The sequence below is a fragment of the Serinus canaria genome, chromosome 1A (assembly GCF_022539315.1).
Source record: "Serinus canaria isolate serCan28SL12 chromosome 1A, serCan2020, whole genome shotgun sequence".
Classification (NCBI taxonomy): domain Eukaryota; kingdom Metazoa; phylum Chordata; class Aves; order Passeriformes; family Fringillidae; genus Serinus; species Serinus canaria.
In genome coordinates this window covers 8586853-8607194 of record NC_066314.1, presented here as the reverse complement: position 1 = coordinate 8607194, position 20342 = coordinate 8586853, and the positions used below count along the sequence as shown (strand labels likewise).

The window sequence follows — 20342 nt, the reverse complement described above, 5'->3', positions numbered from 1 at the left end:
GACATAAGAAAAACTGCCAGTATGTTAGGACAAACCTGAGAAGGGGGATTTATGAAGGTGTGACACTATTTTAATTCTCAGCTGGGAGAAAGCTGAGGTGGTGTCAGACTGTACTGACTGAGAGGAAACTTAAAACAGCGCTGGGCCCAGAATAAACAGTGGCTGAACAACCCCTCTTCTACCCAGTATTTGTCTCAATTACAAAAAACTAGTCCTTTTTAACTTCATAAGCCAGGTAGAATGGGCTTGCTTATACTTATTTAAGCCCCTGGGGGAAGAGATGCTGTGCAGGGCAGAAAAATTAGAGATACTGCTGTGATTTATCAATCAGCACGTCAGCACCTGATTCAGGAGCAGGTCTTACCAGATCTGCTTCCCAAGCCACAGAAACTACTGAGAATGCATTTTGGCAGGAGGAGATCATGGCCAAACACCAATAGAGATTAAAAAGAGGAAAAAGAAAAATATTGCTTTAAGATAGTTTACCTCAGGATGACTTCCAACTTCAATATAGGTGCAGACTGGATGAAAAGCCCCTGTTCCACAAGCATACAGGTGGGTTTGGTTGTAAGCCTTGAGCACCTTGATGAAATTAGCACATTCTCTCTGCAAAGAAAAGGGAAAAAAAAATATTATGCATAGAGTTAATTCAGTGATTCTGGCTAATGGGAGCTCGTCTGTGTTAGAGATATATATGGCTGAATGAAGGGATTTGCAAAGTGTGATCATTTCATGCTGTTTACAAGAGTGTTTACTGCTAAGCATTTAATAAATAGCCTGATTTAATTTCTCATTTAAATATCTTTGGTTGATATTTAATAAAGCATCCAACCTCGAAGAAAAGATTAGAGAAAAAAAATCTTAGTTTTTGTTTCAGACATGCTTCATCTTTGTAATTTATGCTATTGCTGTGTTTGTAAGACAAAAGCCATTTATAGAAATGTGTCAGAATGAAATAATGAAGAAAAATGGACCAACTGTTTGCTTGTATTCAATTAAGTAACAATTAGAAGAAAAATGGGCCAGATGGAAGGAGTTGATGAAAACCAAGTCATTGATACAGCATTTTTAACAATCATATGAATGCTGCCTCACCCCCACTGCCTGTATCTATGGGCCAGTCTTACACATATGAATACACATGTTAAACTTCCATACAATCATTTACAACCCCTAGAATACAAGCTTTGCAAGACTTAGACTTCATATTTTTTTCCTAAGTAAATTATCCATCATGAGTTATTTTAGTTCTCAGCAAATAAAAGCTTAATAGCAACACTAACAGTCCTTAGTACAAACTTTGTCTGTTACCTGTTGACAAAACTGTCATTATTAATGCCTAATGTTATTAAAAGGGATAGTCAAGACCAAAACTTCCTCCATTTGTTGAATATTTTTATTTCAATCAGGTCTAATATAGAAAAGAAATATGTCAATGCCTGCAAGTCAGTCTACTGACACAATTGAAAAAAATGGACTTCAAACAGAAGGAAAATGAGAACAATGAAAATTAAGTATTTCCAGTAAAGTCTATGTTGAAGATGAGAAAATTTTTTCTCTGTGTATTTGATGACTTTTGATACACTGCTCAGCTCTACTTTTCCAAGTAGATGAGGGCCCATGGAAACACCACCTGAGCTACTGCACTCACAGAAATCTCCTTGACTGGCATCCTCCCTCTCTGTAACTCACTTGCTAATTAAACCAGAAACTCCCAAACACAAAATAAAGGCTCTGCCAGGAAAATCCATGTGCAGTTTGAGGCATGCCTTAGGCCTCCACAGGGAGAAGCAATGAATTTACACAGATGAAACACTGATTCCCTGCCTCACACAAAGGACTGTGCTGGAAGGACATTGCTCTTACAATTTTATTGTATATTGGCATAACAGATAATGGCAACATATTAAAAAGAGCACCCAGAGAAAGCATCAGGATCTTACTGCAGCCCTGACTTACTGCTCTTTTCAACAGAGATGGAAGAGAAAACATAGAGATAGTTAAGGTAATCCAACAGGAAATTGAAAGAAATAGAGATCGATGTTACTCTTAATTCTTTCCATTCTGACCTTTCTTAATGAAAACACACAGAATTTCTGATCCATTCTTATTCTTCCCACACAAAAGTATAAGCATGAGCATACATTGGTTATATTTATGTTTATCCAGAGACTGCTTTCCACTGTCATATGGTAGAGTACTAAGCAAATATTAGGCATAAATTATAAAAAAATACATTTTTATATTTTTATTAACACTGTTATTCTTTGCTGTTTTAAGTAAAAGAAATACAGAAAACCCATGAAAGTGTATTAAAAATTCAATACCTACAAGAGTAAAATGGGCAAATACCCCAAATTCATCTAACAGCAAATTGAAATAGATCCTTTCTTGAATTCTGAAACATTCTGTGCTTCAGATGGAGCATCTGACTTTGACACCATATAATTTAAAACTGAGCAATGATGTGTGTGCATTATTAAATAAATCAGAAATTTCTCACTTAAGAGCTGTATCTGGCCTGATATAAACACAACACTGTTTCTCTAGGACAGTGCTTTGCCTTGTCAGGTTTAATGTATCATGATTCATAAAAAATCTTTATGGTCTACTACTACCCTTTACTAAAGCTGTTAAAATTACCTGCCTGAAGAACATGAAGTGTTATAGGCTGGTGGCCACAGAAAAAATGTGCTGAGTAGATGGGCTGGACCTAGAGCCAGTGTGAATAAATTGTGCTGATTTCAGAGGAATTATTCTGATTTACAGCAACACAGCACCTGCGACTGTATATGCACTCAGAATCACATAATCACAGAATACTCTGAGTTGGAAGGGACCCACAAGGATCATCAAGTCCAGCTCCTCAGTGAATGGCCCACAAGGGGACTGAACACAGAGCCTTGGTGTTTTTAACACCATCCTCCAACCCACTGAGGCCCTTCAGCTTATCTGTAACACACAGCAAGGTATTAGATAGCTAATGCTGTAAAGGTGGGATGGAAAAACCCTACTCAGATTAGGGGCAGCAGTCTTCTTTGATTTCTGCAGATGAAATTAAGAAAATTTCTATCACCACCTTCACTGACTTATTCCAGATCAGCCTGTGGGAGAAGGTGGATTAACCCTATCATAGCCATGTCTGAACATCCAGTGATCAGGATTAATAGTAGCGTAAATGAGTGTAAATATCATCCAAGTGACTTCACATTTACAATATATTTCCAAAAGCAGATTTAGCTTATTCATCCTTCTTTTCAAGCTCTCCTAATTCCTTGTACAGGGTGTTTTCTACCTTAGATGTCTGAGAAATACACAACCTAGTTAAACAATGGGGAAGGTAAATACCTACAGCAATAAACCTTTGACTATGACAAATAAATTTATATAACATTTAAAGTTCCTAGTCCAGTTCACACTGCTCTTATAGCTCCCCTCTGTTTTATAGCTGCATAAAGGAACCATTAAGGTCTATTCAGTAAATTCTCATACACCTCTCTACCAGATTAGGTTTCTTTATATATTTTACATGGTAGTAAAAAAATAAATAAAGAGGGGTATTAAACTACAATAAATGACATCAAAGTAAAGTTACAGTTCTGATTTAAGCCCTTGTCAACTCAGGAAGTTCAAAGTGAAGTTTCTGCCCTGCCTGGGAGACGGTGCTATTCTCCCTGGAACAATAGCATCAGGCACATTGATTTCCATCTCAGACTCCTTCCTTTGTCTAACTGTGCTCAAGCACAGCTGCACAGGTACACCATTATGGGTGGAATATGTGTGGAAATGTCGTACCTGGTCCTTTGATATTCTGAACTTAGCAAGAATTTGCTTTGGTGAATATTGGGGTTTCCTGGTTTATGTGACTCTGGGACAAAAAAGCTTCCCACAAACCTGTGATAAACCAACTTTAACAGCTTTGAATGACTTGCAGAGACTCTAAATCTCAGCACATGGGCATGACAAAGAAGGTATCAGGGAAAGTGTGTGTGCATTGAATGCAGTTTGGGTTTGCCACCATGTGAGACTTGGGTGACTGACTCCCATTCCCACCCTGTTTCCCCATTCCTGCTCTCACAGGACAACTCCAGTGGCATTCAGGCCCCATTGCTTGTGAAACCTGGCAGGCAGCTCTGCTGGTCCCAACGCTGGTGGCTACATCAACTCAACTACAAAGCAGCTCCCCAGCCCCCTTGGCTGGAGGCCTGGAATGCCTTGGGTGTCTCCAGCTGGGCTTGCCCCCCTTGGCATCAGCGTGTCCCCCTGCCAGACCCCCAGGCTAGAGCTGTATTGTTGGTGGGGAGGTCTGTGCCAGCAGGACGAGGCATTTCACTGCAGGACTGCACAGTCTATGGCACTGGAAGGGAGACAAAGGCAACAAAAGGCATGTAGAGTCTCACAAAATACAGCAGACAGGAGAAAGCATCCACCAGAGGAAGAGGAGGTAACCCAGAGGCAGAAGCTGAGAGGAAAAAATTCTCAGGGAAGTTCAACACTGTGCCTGCATGTGAGTCCAGCCACCCAGTGCTTTTGTATCCATTTTTATTTCCCCCAAGAAAGGGTTGTTGTTCAAATGGAATATATTCTGGACATATCCATACCCTTTGGATATTGTTCTTTGTCAAGTAAAACAGATGAAGAAAGAAAACCAGACTTTAAAAAATTATATTCCATGTGTTTTCAAACCTGAGAGCAGGGTGTTGTGGGAGTTTAAATACGTTTAGCCTAATAATGTGAATACAAATTAATGCAAGGTTTGAAAAGTTGTCTGTAGGCAGGAATGTATTACTTAGATGGGTTATGAAAATAAATGTTAAAGAAGAGGAGCACTGGGATCATCACAGTGAATCATTATAAATTCTTGCTCCTAATAATCTTGCTCATTATAACTTACAGGAATATAAGCTTTCTTGTCTATATGAAGCTAAACACTGGTTTATGCCCTAAAGCTTGAGTTTATATATACATACATAGAGCAGAAAGCATGAGTGCTTGCATATGGCATGGCATGTTTGAAGTAGATATTCAAAGGGAAAATTAGGTACATCATGTGGGAGTTATTGCAGTCCTCAAAAATACCCATTCATTTATCTACCTACCCCTGGAGAGGATTAATCTTCTTTTATATTTCAATAAATGTTCTAAGGTTTCCACAAGAGCTGTAGGTTCTGCCTTTGGCCTTGTACAGAAGTGCTTCTATTTTAAAATCCAAGTAACTAAATCCCTACATCACACCTGAGACCTTCTAGCACAGCCTGCAAGCTCTTCCTCTCTTTTCTGACACAGAGAACTTCTTTAGATAGCTACTTTTTCATGTATATGACTGGATCTGCTGGATCTGTGTCTGCAAAGAGTTGTGATGGCATGATTGCCAGCAACCTACAAAGGATGGCCAAAGAAATGGTGACATGCAGTAGCTGAAGTCACCACAAACCTCAGGCACAGTCCAGTTTGTTTCTTTGTTTGAAGGAATGTGGACCATAACCTTCACTAAAGCTCAAGGAGCTCCCACAGGTTTCCTGGGGTTAGTTTGGGGCATAAGTGCACCAGGGTATCCAACTGAAGCCATTCTACCTTGCATCTGTGAGTTAAAGGTACATTTGACCACCTCAGAGAATGTGCCCCAGAAGTTCATGGGCATTCCTGAGTGAGCAAAAAGATTGAACTTCAGGTACTATAAACCTCTCTACACTTCCTCTAGACCAGGCTGAGGAAGTTGTGGGGTTCAGATCTTCAGTTCTGATGATTTATTAAAATGAAAATGGCTAAAAGAGTTTGCTTCATACTACGGTAATGCAGCCACAGCACTACCTCAGCTGCAAATTCTCCTGTGCTAAAATATTACTTGTAAAACAAGTTAAGAAATCATTAGACTGTCAATTACAGAGTGTGACTTAAAATCAAAGAGGTCCAGTGTGCCTGGACAGGTATGTGAACTCAAAATTTTAAACTCAAAATTTTAATTCCAAATTCTATGGCAGCTATAAGGGCAGAGGACCTGTCTTGAAGAGGAGATAAAGTGTTAATTAGGTTTTCCAGAAAGGCACCCACTATATGAAGATCAATGTATCTGACTTACAAACCAAACATGCAGATTTATTTTTTAAGAGTTTTCTGATATTTATATATCGAGTTGATAGAAGGGCTTATGCAGAGAGAGATTAGCCTGAAAAAATAAATTACAAAGAAAATGTCTGCAACCAAAAGAATAAGAGCCAAATGCAGAAAGATTGAAAAACAAACAGAAAAGATATGTAACACTGATTAGGCTGTGTTACGCAGACTTTTCCCGGACAGTTACAAAAATAAAGTCCATCCATCTGTCAAAACATCTGCTCCGCGTATGAAATTAAAGCAGAATTTAGGTGGGTTTTATGAGTTTCCAGTAATTATCTCTCCTCCAGAAGCCTGGAAGTTACATCCTTCGATCTGGATTACTAATGCAGCAAAGAGTTTTAATGATATCTTTTTAAGTTGAAGGATAAGTCCCTGTGACTAACTTATTTCCAGATTTTTCTCCTAATTTTAAGAAAGTGGTTTAATTTTTTTAAACCAATAATGATGTCCATACTGCTTCTCAGATATTGCAGGAAATGCAAATGGGCAGATTATGCAGGGCAATAAGTAGAAGGCTAAATGATCCTTTACAGTATCATTAGCTCCAACAGTTTTCTGCTGATTTAATCCAGATAAGCATCAGACCCAGTAATACATTCTTCCTTTATATCAGTCTTCCCACATAGCCAAGTGATTATAATATCATAAAATTTTGTCTGAACTAGATGGACAAGTGGATTTAGAACTATCATCTAACAGCTGGACAAGCAAAATAAATACATGTTTTGTCTTAATTCAGAATGGATGGACAGCTTTCATATAAAGTCCCATGCATGAGGTTAATTAATATGTTTACTTTTGTCTTCCTTCTTCTGTCCCATTAGTTGAATTTTCAAGTGATGAGGTCAGGGATATCCATGTAGAACAAGTAATCCCCGATATTACTGCTGTCATTCAAATTTATCACACTGCTGAAAGATGTTCTGGACTTATCAGGGAGCTTTTTAACTTCTCTCTTCTGCTGTTGGGCTACTGCTCACTGCCATCACTTCAGTCAGTACTGGCAGATATCTTTTTCAGCATGGAGCAGCATTGTTTCAAGGAAAATATTTCAGAAGTGTTCGTGCAATAAATATACATGGGATTGCCATGTACACAGATGATGGATTCTCAGCTAGACCTGGGAAAGACTTCAACATGTCAGTACACATGGGTGAGGAGGCCTCCTCAGGGTGAGCTCTGCATCATGTGTGCTTTCACAGCTCCTCTTCTTTGGGTGCAAGATTCTGCAAATGCAGGACCATTATTTTAAAATTATTGCTGTCCCTCTTTTTATTACAGTAACATTTGGAAAAATACTGGTCCAAGTGCACAGTTGGCTTAAACAGGCCCAGATTAGCAGTGAACAAAGCAAATTATTTGAGTCCTGTTAAAATGAAATGGTCTTTTAAAATTTTATTTTATTGGAGTAAGCTGGTGGGCAACAGTACTGCAAAGCTGTTGTGGTAATGCTGGCAGGAACAGGAAAGTCCCCATGTACTGGGAGCTGAGTGCAGGTCCTAATGGGTGGGGAAATCCTGCCTGGCACCTGTACTCCATGAGATAACATTCCAGCTGAACCAGTATAGGCAGGTGCATGATTTTACAGTGGGGGAGGACAGCTGGCATGAAAACATTTGCAAACTGTGATTTATGACTGTGTACCCCTTGCAGTTGGGATCAATACCATCATTTGCATCCCCTTTTTGTCATTATTGCAATTAGCAGGATCGATGTTTTATAGTCCTACCCTCTGAAAAAGCTGATCTGCAGTGCTGAGTGAAGCAAGTTGAGCAGTTGAAGTATTGGGGTCTGTGTTACAGAATGGGGTCTCTATTAACTTATTTCTGCATAGTTACATCCCCCATTTTTCAAAGCCTGACAAGCAGTGTCCATTTCATCACACACACATGCACACAGAGAAATCAAATACAAACCAAGTTAACACTCAATTTTTCAAAGCTGACAGATCCCCAGATTTAGTGGCTCTTATGCAGGGCTGTGATCTACAGAATTTTTTATAGTATTGTAATTTGGGGTATCTGACTCCTTTGGAGATGTCATAAATGACTCCACTCTTAGGCATGGCAAGCACTGCCAGCATTGCACAGGAACCATTGATTACTTTCATACCTAAATTTTCCTCTGCTGACAAGATATGCCCTGAGAAACTTCAGACTGATGAGGGCTGATAAGACATTTTTGGTTGTATACTTCAGATGTACACTGTGTACAAATATACACTGTGCTTCCAGTTATCTTTCCAAATAAGTTATGCCTGTTATCTGTCTGATTTTTTGATATGACAAGAGTTCTTGAGACTATTTAAAGTGTATAATTTACTCAAGTTGCAGGATGTCTGCATGAATTCAAACCATTAAAGCATCAAGACAAGAAAAGAGAAGCGAAGAAAGCAGATGATTAAAAAAAGCCAGCCAAAAAAAAAAAAAAAAAAAATAGGCAGATATATCCTGATTCCTTCAAGCCACAAAACTGCAAGCCATATTAGCAAACAGTTGTACTGTCAGCACACTTGCACAGCAGATGGAAAGCTTCTCTGGTTCTGCCTTTGTTTTAGTGAGGGCAAAACACAAAATGTCTCCCTGCCTCTCTACCTACCCACCCGCAAATCTGGGTCACCACTGGTATTTGGTCATTTGGCCCAGGGTTTACCAGCAAAGCTAAGCGTGGAGGTAGCTGAGCTGGGTGGGATATTCCCTAGGGTCCATCCTGAAAACAATCTTAATCCAAAAGCCATTAAAAGAAGTCATTAGAAGCCATGCTTTGTAGATGCCTCCCTTGACACATCAGACCTCTAAACCTTTGTCATTAGCACTAACCTTTTGACCCAGTGATCTTTGGAAGTAAAATTTTTACAACTTTTTCTGCATTCAGTATGTTCAAACTACAAGACATGGATCAAGCCCTGAAATTTTTGTTCAGAAGATGCAATTTTCCAGACCTGGGAACAGCTAGCGGGATGCCAAGAAAAGGCTTCAGCACAAAATACCTGATTTAATGACTATGTCATATTTTTTTACATCTGGTTAATGCACAGTTAACAAGACAAACCAAAGTCTTCTGTGGATGCAGTCCAGCAAATAAGTGGGACTTTGGGTTCTGCAGGCACACAATGACTGTTGTGCATGAAACTTCTCCATGAGTTCTAGCAAGCTTCCTTTATTTTGAGTTGTTATGTTTTTCAGCAGTATGCACTTCCTACAGTACAGAATAAATTTATTTAAGGAACAGAAGACGATTTTAGAAAGAACTCAAAATATTGGGAAGCTTTGAGGTCAAGCAGAAGCCAGTTCTTTTCTGACCATAACTTTTAAAAATCCCTTTTGTTCTATAGAGTAAACTTGCCCCACAATTAGAGCACAGCTTTATTAGCAAAGAAATGAACACTAATGTTGGGTTTCAGCTCAGGCAGTCTCACCAAGCCCAGCAGCAATTTAAGTTGCAACCACAGCCTAGATCTAAGGAGTCTCTCTCATCTATCTCTTCCATCTGGGTGGAGTAATCACCTGTCTCCTGCAGAAATCAGATTACACCCCTCCTTTCCGAATTGGATCAACACCTGCTAATTGGGTGGAGTATTTCAGACAAACGGGTTGCCAAGCCTGTTACAGGCACGTAAGGCACTGAGGCTCCAGATCAGCCAGCTTTTTTTTTTTCTTTTTTTTTTTTAGCACAGTACAGACATATCCTCTAATGACTTCCACTCACAGCCACCTCAGATAAGCATACTCCAAACTTGTGTGTTGAAAGTGAAGGTAAAGCCATGAAGTGTTGAAATGAAGCAAAAGACTGTGGCATCTCCAAGGGGCAGCTGCTTAGCAGCGTGTATGACTGTAAATAAATACTCTGTGTAAGCTGCTCTAGGAGGTTACACATATCTTACTGTGGGAAGCTGGAAATTTCTGTGGGGATATTAAACTGCTTTGACACCAGAATGATGCTGAACCAGAGAAACTTTAAGTGACAGAAGCTTAAAATTCCCACTCAGTAAAAACTTGGCACCCAAGTGAAATTGCTGAAATGTGAATTGGTTGAATGGCTTTGGTGCGTTGTTATCTTTTTGTTGGTTGGATTTTTTTTCTCTGTCTATATATATATTTATGATGCATATATAGTAACCTAAAGTCTTTGGAAAATGTTAATCTGAAAATAATTACCTAAAGGAATAAGAGATGATTTGATTATTTAAAACAACAGAGATTCCACCATTCAGTCAGAAGAATAAACAAACAAAAAACCCAAAAAAATCAACCAAACAAAAAACCCCAAAAATACAAAAACTGCAAAAAACACCAAAAAAAAAAAAAAAGAGGAAAAAATAGCATATTATTTCCTCCGTTATTTTAGGAACTTTCTTTTTAGTTCTCTGAGTTACTACAAAAGAAAAAAGACAATACTTTAACTTGTGTGCAGCAGGGAGAAATTTAGTAGACCTATTTTTGACATAAGTAAGCAAGAGAACTACAGAAAAAAATTAGTTGTGGCCTAAATTAATAGTACTATAGTGACCATGTCTTGAGTATAGAGGAACTGTGATAGGTGTTTTTCCAAAGCAGACCTATCCTTAATTTTGAAATTAACTTTTATTGAAACAATAGATAATCAAAAAGAAAATAGATATAACATGAAGAAAATTTAGGAAAAAAAAGGGACTGGCACCAAAGAAAAGGCTTTTCTTTAACTTCATGAGCTTCAGACTGAAGCTCTGAAACAAAACAGGGACAGAACATATCTATCATTTCTACCAGTCATCCAGTTAATGTGTTTTTCTGGAAAGAAATGTATGAAGAGTAAATTTACTCTGTCCATCTTGGGTTGCAGTAAATCATAACATGGAATTACCCAACAACATTTTGAAATAGCAATAGCTGGAAACTCAGCCATAAATAATTCTCAGGCTTTGCCAAGGCCAAATGAGGGCTCATGAGGAACACATACTGATAGAAAATTAAACCTCATAACTTTGGGAAGATTTTTTTTCCATCATTTCTCCGTTACATTCCCTCTTCTAACTCTGTATTTCAAAAGCAACAAAGAAAACATTTCTGCAAGACTGCATTAAATCTGCTGAATATTAAATTTCCTTCAGAAGCAAATTTCTATAGTCACACCTATAACAGAAAAATGAACCCAAAATTGGAAAATTAGCTTTCTCCTTGATCTATATCAATTTTTTCCCCATACTGAAAGACTTAAATGACTTCCCATGATACATAAATGGGTAAAATATGAAAATATGAACAACTGCCAACCTAATTCTTCCTCTGTACAAGGACACAAGTTATTACCTTACAGTAACTGATTTTCCTTGGTCAGTTCATAGAAAGAAATATATGCAAATGCCTAATGAACACAAGCTGTAGGATCAACATCTGAAATACCCCATAAATGAGGCTTTATGCTGGTGTGTTGTGGGGGTCCATCCAAGAACTGGAGCTGGCACAAGCAGAAGTTCCTGGGGGGACCAGGTCTGTTTGAGAGCTCCACAGGACTTTGAAAGATTCCAATGTCCTTAACTCCTTTTTTACCAGGCCCAGTTCACCTCTAAGTTGAAGTGGTTTTACATTTTGAGAGGTTTTTCCCCCCCATCTTTCTCTTTTGTCTGTAATCTGTGCTCAGCAGTTTTCCAAAGCAGCAGTATTACAGCTGCACACAGCTTACAAATGTCTCACTCTCTCAACTCCCAAATGGCAAGGAATTGTTTGGTAGGAAATTGTGTCCACATTAGAGAACCTTGTGTCCACAAGAAGAAGGGCTGAGGAGCCCTCAAGTTGAAAAACCCAGCATACTAACTGGAACAGTCAAGAGTAAGAAGGAATATGATCCGGCACTATTTATCTTACACGTCACAAAAACCACCTTTCTTCTTGTAGTAGGTCGTACTGAGAATAAATTCTGTCCCAAAACTCATTTGAGACCTGTTGTTTAGGATTTTTAGTCATTTTCCCCCTCTTCCCAGGAGACATTCACCTTTCTCTTTCCCTCAGTCTGGATGGGCATCCTGAGTCTTTAGGCTTTGGTAAAGAATTCTACTGCTGTGCTGGAGACAGGAAGCCAGAAAGGAAAAAGGAATGGCAGTGAAGGTTCATGGTAGAAAAGCTGGAAATTTGGCTGTAGATGTCCTCCAAAGGAAGAACCTTGACAGAAGGGAATGAACTTCTCCTTGGCACACCCAAAAGGCCAGAGGTAACTTGACTGGAAAAATTGTGCCTGTCAGATGAATTTAGAAACATGCTTTCTAGATCCAGCCAACACTGTATATTTAATTTTCAGATTCCCTCTTCAGATCTTTGTTTACAATAACAGATTAAAAGAATTACTTTTACTTTCTGCCTCTATGTTCTTCTATTTTCCCTAAGGCAACAACAGTAATAAAATGAGTTAAAGGGACTCACGTTCAATTATTGCCAACTATGTTTTTTCCTAAATATCACCAGATATGGCTAAGGGACATTTGTTGAGTCACTTTTTACTTTCTGGGTTCTTTTATTTTTTTCTCTCTTTCCAAATTAAATCATTGCACACTGATGGATCCATAATCCTAAAGATCAATCCTCCACCTTCCTATATTTTAGGCAGGGGATGGAAGACTTTAAAGAAGCCATAAACTAAGATCACATACAAACATTTTGGCTTTAAATATTACTGTAACAAATGACATGGTGCATTAAATTACAGTCATGTGATTCTATTTGTGTGGACAATAAATTGAATAATCAAGTGCTAGCTACACTTTGATGCAAAGAAGTATGCACAGAATATGGCTATGTCATAAAATATGTGTAAAGAGCCTTACTACTTTGTCCCTGGAAATAGAATTCTGATCTAACGTGATTCCAAATTGCTGTCAAGAGAACTATTAAGATTAAAAAAGTTAAGCGCAGTTGGAATCAGGTGAGAGATAATAAGTAGGTAAAATTTAATTCCAATTAAATAGCCCAGGTAGATGCCTATCTCCTTTTATTATTAAGTGCAGTCAGTGCTTACCCACATGCAAACGTGCTGGTGCACTTCAGCTGTGTACACAGAAGTGTAACTCTTTCTGGACCTGGATGGAGTAACTCCATGTTCATGTGACAGAGCAGATGTAGGAACTTGCTGGTACCAAGTAAAGTACTTGGGACTCTCTGTATCTGTTTTTACATCAATGTGTATTTCTCACCAGAAACATCCAGGGAGATGGATGTTTCTGGTGAGAAATACACATTGATGTGAGAAATGTTTCTGAAACGTTTCTGAAATGTTTCCAGGGAGATGGATGTTTCTGGTGAGAAATACACATCCAGTGTGCAAAGTGTGTGTCTGCCCTTGTGCAGCTTGTCCTATGTGACTTTGGTAAAGCACCTACTGAAATTTTATACATTTATACATGTCAAGGCCAGAAGGGACGGTTTCAACAATTTAATTTGACCTGGAATCTTTAAAAGTGGCTATATAAATTGGATAGTCAAATTGCACTTGAAAGTAACATCCTAAGGTGCCCTTCAGAAACACATTTTTTAAGCTTTCAGGTAATAGAAACCTATTGTACCCTTTAATAGGAATTTCTCTGATTAATTGTGTCATTTGTGAGCTACTGCTACAGTGCAAATCTAATGCAGAGATATATTGACTAAACAGCCAAAGCAGCCAAAACTTTCAAAGCAATGGCAAATTAACAGTTTAAGGACTAAATGAGGTTTCCAGTCAAGAACTTATCCTTGCTCTAAGCCTACCTGCAAAACTAAATATTGTTGCTGATAACTTTTGTAAACCACCAAGCTCTGCTTTGCTGGTTTATGATATCCCAGGAATGTCAAAATAGAATTGTAGCCACTTTTCTTTTCCTGTTAGTTACCTGTTATTTATCCCACATTTAATGCAGAGGTTGCCATGTGTATATGTAGGTGACTGTTGTATTTTTAAATGAAATATTGAGGCTCACCAGTGAGGAATGTGACTAGCAGTATAACTGTTCTGTAAGTTTAGTATAAAAGCTGAGAATTATTCTGTAGAGAATTTGTCTTCTTTGATCATTACCAAGGTCTGGCCAGGAATCATGAGAAATATTCACAGGACTAACAGAAACCAGAATAGATCAAATAAGACACTGAAGTCCAGAATAGCAAGAAATCCTCACAGAATTACTCATTTAGTTGAATTACGTAAGCAAATATCCTATTTATTATTTATAGCCTTTAATTTTTCATGAACAATGTTACTTTGGTTCTTGTGATACTCTATACTGAGAAAATGGAAATATATTGTAATACTAAGTACTTACAAGGGTCAGTAATTACGATTTTATTGGGAAAAATCTATATTTTTGCAGTTAACCTTTTTCAGAGAAGTCCTGCTTTAATAAGTATTGCATAGCTGGGGTTCGGGGGAGTCTTCAGCAACTCTTCTCAGCGTACTCATATGGAAAAAATCCAAGCGCACTTTAAAAGTTTTATCCACCTAAACAGTGAGTAAAGTTTAAGTAATTAACATATTCTAAGTCCTTTAAAAACAGAAATTAAAATGACTGTTTCAGTAACAAAGGGGCAGCAGGAGAGCAGGAACAGGCCCCATTGGCTGCTCTCCCCAAATCCCATGTGGACCATCCTGAGCCACGAACCTGCTGTGCTGAGACGGGCATGACTGACAGCATCAGGATAAGGAATCCCTCTGAAGGAGTGAAAACAACGCTGAATTACCTCTTCTAATTATGAGAGGAAATCTCAGAGGTCATGGCTGAGGTTAGCAGTGGGGCAGGGCCGGGGTTGTGCTTGTGCTGCAGCTGCTGCAGCGCACCTGGCCCATTAGTGGGGGTTGCATTTTCAGCACTGACTTACCCTAGAGATCAATAATTAAAAGGAGGGTTTTTTTCAAAAAAAAGACCTCAATGCAGAAGTATAGGCTGTCATGTAGAAAGTTTTGAACCACCACAAGTGAGGAGTATATAATATCTTAGAAGTGGTGCATGCTGAAAGCAGTATTATGTCGAGCCTGGTTCATAAGTCACTTTATTTGTCCTCTTTTTCTCCTGTTCCATCTAATGAGGGTTTGTTGAGTTATTTTTATGGCCTGTATATTTCACACTCCCAAGGTACTGACAATGGCTTTAAGTAATAAAAAAGAGATGAAAAGAAGGATTTTTTAATTATCTGTAATTAGAGTTAAGAAGCTGTGTCGAATATGTTGCTTGTAATGCACTGTTTTCTGGCATGGTAACTGTAAATATTTAAAGACAATGTTCTGATCACAACAAGATATGTATTCCCTCTTTATAGCCTCCTACATGTTTATTTCTCACCTACTCCTGTAGAGAACCCTAAAATTACAAAAAACCAAAAACAACACCCCAAAAAAAAAAAAAAGCAAAACCATCCTAAAAAACCTTACAGGATCTAACCTTACAGGATCTACTGCCAGGGTCACACAGTGCACTGCACAGTGGTGTGGGCTTCACCTACCCATGATCAGCAGGTGTAGCTGTACTAGTATCACAGGAAGCAAAAGAACCAAGGTGTATAAAAGTTACAGCATAAGCAGTCCTCTCAAGCTCACTACAGTCAGATGGGGACCTCTCAGCTTACTCCAGAATGTGTGTCTCCACAATTTTAAACAGCTAAGCTGAATTAGAATCAGCTCAGTCAAATGTATAAAACATACTCTTTCTTACGACGGTGAATTTCTAAAAATAATTATTAAAAAAACATAAGAATATGCTAGGTACTGAATCTCTTATTAGTTTTGTAGGTTTTTGCTCCAGTCATTAAAAAAAATCTACCTAATGTAATATCACAATACTTCACATGAGATGAAGCAGGAAGGTTAGTTAATTTGCTCATACATTTAACACTAGTCCCTTTTTATAACCTTGAATATTAAGTATTCTAGTCTTCACCTTGCAAACTACTCCTGAAAATTATTTGTGGACATGAGCATGGATTACTTAAAATGCATTATTTCTATGTAATGAGATAGCTTGGGTATCTGGCATTTCAGCTGTCCCATTACATATTTAGCTTAGCCCATATTTCTTACTTTTTACCCAAACTACCTCTACTGCTCCCAGATGGCATTTTCTGAAGACAACTGTCCTCTATGGCCTAGGTAAAGACTGATGAGACTATTTTTATTATGACCTAGGAAATTATTCAAATGGAGCTCTCCAGAGGCATATGGTTGGCATTATGAATATTTTACAGAATCATCTCTGAAAATCAGGCCAATAGCATATACACACGGGGCCAAGTTCCACTCTCACTTCTACCTTGGCAACCACGATGATTTCCCACTTGGCTTTGCTATGCAAGTATTTGTTTGGCTTATTGCGTGCATGTATTTTTTATCTGTTTTTCCCCCTTTTCTTCAGCCCTGTGTCCCACACTGTTCCTATAAAAAAGACAGCTACTGTCAGTGTGGAATGATTGCTATTTGGGGCTACTGGCTATGTCTCTCTTCCCTCATAAATATGGGAATATGATGTACACAGGAATGAGGGAAAATGTTCAGAAAATGATGCCTGGTGTAGCAGTGTCTTTTCAGAGGCACCAAAACTGATGCAGGATGTTTAACCACCTTGACCTCAATATTGGGATGAACTCCATGCAGGAAAGTGCTCTGGGGAACCCACTGGCTCCAGAGAGATGCTACAAAGAGAAAGCACTTCTTGGAACTCCCTGAGGACTGGGACCTGGAGCAGGGCAAAAATGGGTCAAAACATTATGTACCTTCTTATCAGGAGATGAGTGTGCAAGGGCAAATATTTCTCATTCTGATATTTCTTCTTTCTTACTGATTTTTTTTTCTTTTTGGTATATTATTTTTATTTCATCTGCATGATTTCCATTTATAAATAGAAACCCTTGGTAATATAATAACGTTTCTATGTAAGAGGACTGAGAAAACTCAAGAGTGAAGTTATGATCAGACGTGTGACCTCACAGAGTAGGAAAAATACTTTAAGAATTAACACAGTAGGACATAATAAAATATTTACAATGTTTTATAAAAGGAAAAAAAAAAAAAAGCTAAAAAGATTTGTACTTACCACAATATCTTTTCCAGCCCACTTGCACTCATCCCTTCGGGAATGTGATACAGGCCAAACAATCTAAAGACACAAAACAAAAATCACATTGTGTTATTTCATGCTTCAGCATTCACAAATTGCAGACCAAATGCTTACAGAGTCCCTTTACACAAATTATTTCCCCCCCCACACCATTCTTTTCTTTATTTCCTTTTCTTTCTTAAAATTTTGGCAACAAAGGAATGAACTATTGGGAGCAAAACCAGGAATAAGAGGTGTCATAGCACAAACAATCTTGAAGTTCTGCATTGTGGATTTCAGCTGTGAATCTCCAGTCCTAATGATAAGAGGGTTGACTCTCCATTGACTGAGTGTTCTTTTAAATCTCACATAACGGAAATACAATCTCACATTAGACTCCCAGCATCAGAAATAAGGTGTTTGCCTCTTCTATTAGAGTGTATCTAATAGTTCACTCTTTTGCTGGTTCAGTTAATTAAATAATAAAAAAGGAGTCATGGTATTTGACAAGTATTGCATCATCAAAATAGAAATGTTTATGCTGTTTCTATAGAGCCACCCTAAAGCAACTAATCCTAAATCTAGGTTTTCTGTAGTGTTTGCTTAGAAGAAAATGGATCTCACCTCGTACAGAGAAAATCCAGAGACCCTCACAGTCAATTATTCATGTTTCTTTGAAAAGCTTTTAGGAATTACATATAGAATAAAACATGATCTTCCCATAAAATGCCAGGCTATTCATTTGGGAGCCTCAGATAATGCAATATGAATGGCCTTAAGTCTGGATTACAGTCTTGGTGTTCAATATAGTTTGTTAATAGAAAGCAAAAGGCAAAATATTAAAAAAAAAAAGATGGAATGTGGATGACTGAAGGGGTCAAAAGAGATGTTGCAGATAATATTTGGAAACACACTTTGCAATATTTTTTAAATTCAAAATATTCTGAAAGAAATCCAAGTAGCCATCAAACATCGTAAGTCTATAAAATAAGGCTGAAAATTTTATGAGCACATTCTCTCTCAGAGGATTCCCACTACTTCCTGTTGCTATTCTCAGCTTAAAATGTGCAGAGATGTGAAAATTTAAATTTACTAGGTTGAAAAACATTAACCAAACTTCTCAGATATCCCAAAAGGACCAGTTCAAGTTTAGTTCAAGTTTTGGGCAAAAATCTGAGTATTTTTCAAACGAGTGTATTTCAAGACAGATGTTCTTTCTCCATAGTTTCACAGTAAAGTCTTTTCCTCCAATTTGGTTTAAAAGACAGCTAAGCCAAACTGGTTCTAGTACAGTGAAAAATTTGGCTTTTTGAGTTTTGATGTCACCATCAGCATTTAGACAGAAACTTGAGGAGTTTTCTTAGATGGCAGAAGCAAAAACCAGTGAAGTTTGAGCTCAAGTGTAGCACTGGCTGCACTGTAATATTGATTGAAGTGTCTTACATGACTCTCCTATCTATAATAAACAGATCTCCAAATTCTTAAAGCCTTTTGTCTATTCTTAAATCCAGTCTAAATTCTCTAAGTCTGTTGCTAACATACATTTTCACATTACTGACAGCAATTCTTTATTTAATCTATTACTATTTGTATAGTAGCAGTATATTTATTTAATCTATACTGTTTGTAAAGTCAAACAGTGTTCTAAAAGTATCTGAATACGTAAGTATGTAAAATACAATCTCTCCCATTCTACAGAGCTGTTTTCTGCAATGGAAACACCTTCTTTCCTTTAATTATTCCAGATGTTTTGCACATTAAGCTATTGATCCCTCAGAGAATTCAAACAAATAGCTAGTTTCCTTTATAGCTGCACTAAAGAGAATAGAAAAGAAAATACTCAGTTTTCCTTTTATCCTCTTATCCTTAGAGAATACAAATGAATAGCCTGTCTTCCCTCTGAACAGAAAACACAAGGTATTTATTGCTATCATCTTAGGAAGCTAATAGTCAAACGGCCAAAAGGTCAGGAACACTAAGAAAAAAGAATAATCCCTGGGTATTGAAGCAATATATCTCTCATAAAAGGGTACTCTCTGGATTTTAAAATGTGCCATCAAAATACTTAATATAACAAATCAAACCTCCATCCCATTGTTTACCTTCTTGGCATTTTTTCTTACTAAAATAAAGGAAAACTTAATTATTTATTTGGACTCCAGCAGAAGAATGACACTAAACTGCTTTTCCACTTTTAATTAGTCACCAACTTTCACTGGAAAGTTACAATCTCCACCAGGAACAGGAATATTTTATGGACTTGTTCCTCTTTTATTAATACTGGAACTGTTTTGGTTCAAAACAGAGCAGAGTGCCTACAAGTGCTGAGTTAAGGAAGAAAAATCAACACTTGGACTCCCAAATAGCTCCTTTTATCTGCAGACAAATACAGAGCAGTAAGGCCTTTCTGTTTAAGCTGTCATAACAGATGCTTGGCTTTTTTAGCAGTTGCCATGAAAGTATGCCTTGTTTGGGAAATAGCTAAATTATTCACTTATCATTGACTTCTTTTTTGTAGTCTTAAAAAAATATTGTAGATTATATAGTCAAAGGTCACAGGCTCATTATAAATTGCTTTTCATATAGTCAGCAAATATTTTTGTCGTAGCAGTACTCCTGACGTCCAAACACTTCCTATATAATTCCAAGAGTGCACAATGTGGTTTGAGCAACCAGTCTTTAACATTCAAAGCACATATTTACATTGCACAGAATGTTAAGGAACGTACCTTTTGATATTCCTTGATGTTAACCAGGTTGAAAGAAAATATGTGATCCTTTGCTCCAACGTACAGCCGGCCACGTTCTTCATCCAAGAGGAAAGTGTGGTAACTGGAGCTATTAGCTAGTCCATTGAAATTGATTACATTGTTGGATTCCAACATTTCTGTAAGATAAAGGTAATACTTCTGTTGTTAATATGGTGAAAGGAAACAGAGACTTTTATTTTGGCTTGTACAGATATCATTTTAAGAATTTGTGCTTATGGTGTAGAAACAAGTGAAAGCATTATTTACTATTTATTAGCATTATTTACATATTTATTTCAAGCACCCAAACTGCTTGTGAGAGTCAGCTCTACAAAGAGGTCGAAAAAACAGTGAAATCAATTAAAAACCTGTATGAGCTTTTAGGTGGTAAAATTCTATCCATGTAGGCTATCAACTGTTGGACAAAGTTCAATTTTGTTCAATCAATGAGA

General features: G+C 37.7%; 1 protein-coding gene across 2 annotated transcripts in view; it reads right to left on the bottom strand.

The window, feature by feature from the left end:
- Positions 1–20342, bottom strand: part of SEMA3A (semaphorin 3A) — a 165958-nt gene that overhangs the window by 97310 nt on the left and 48306 nt on the right. For both annotated transcript variants that reach the window (XM_050969949.1, XM_009086868.4), the window contains 3 exons: positions 19870–20027; positions 17138–17200; positions 487–606 (listed from right to left, as the gene is read on the bottom strand). In XM_050969949.1, the coding sequence (XP_050825906.1) occupies positions 487–606; positions 17138–17200; positions 19870–20027 (341 nt within the window). The remainder of the gene's footprint in view (positions 1–486; positions 607–17137; positions 17201–19869; positions 20028–20342) is intronic.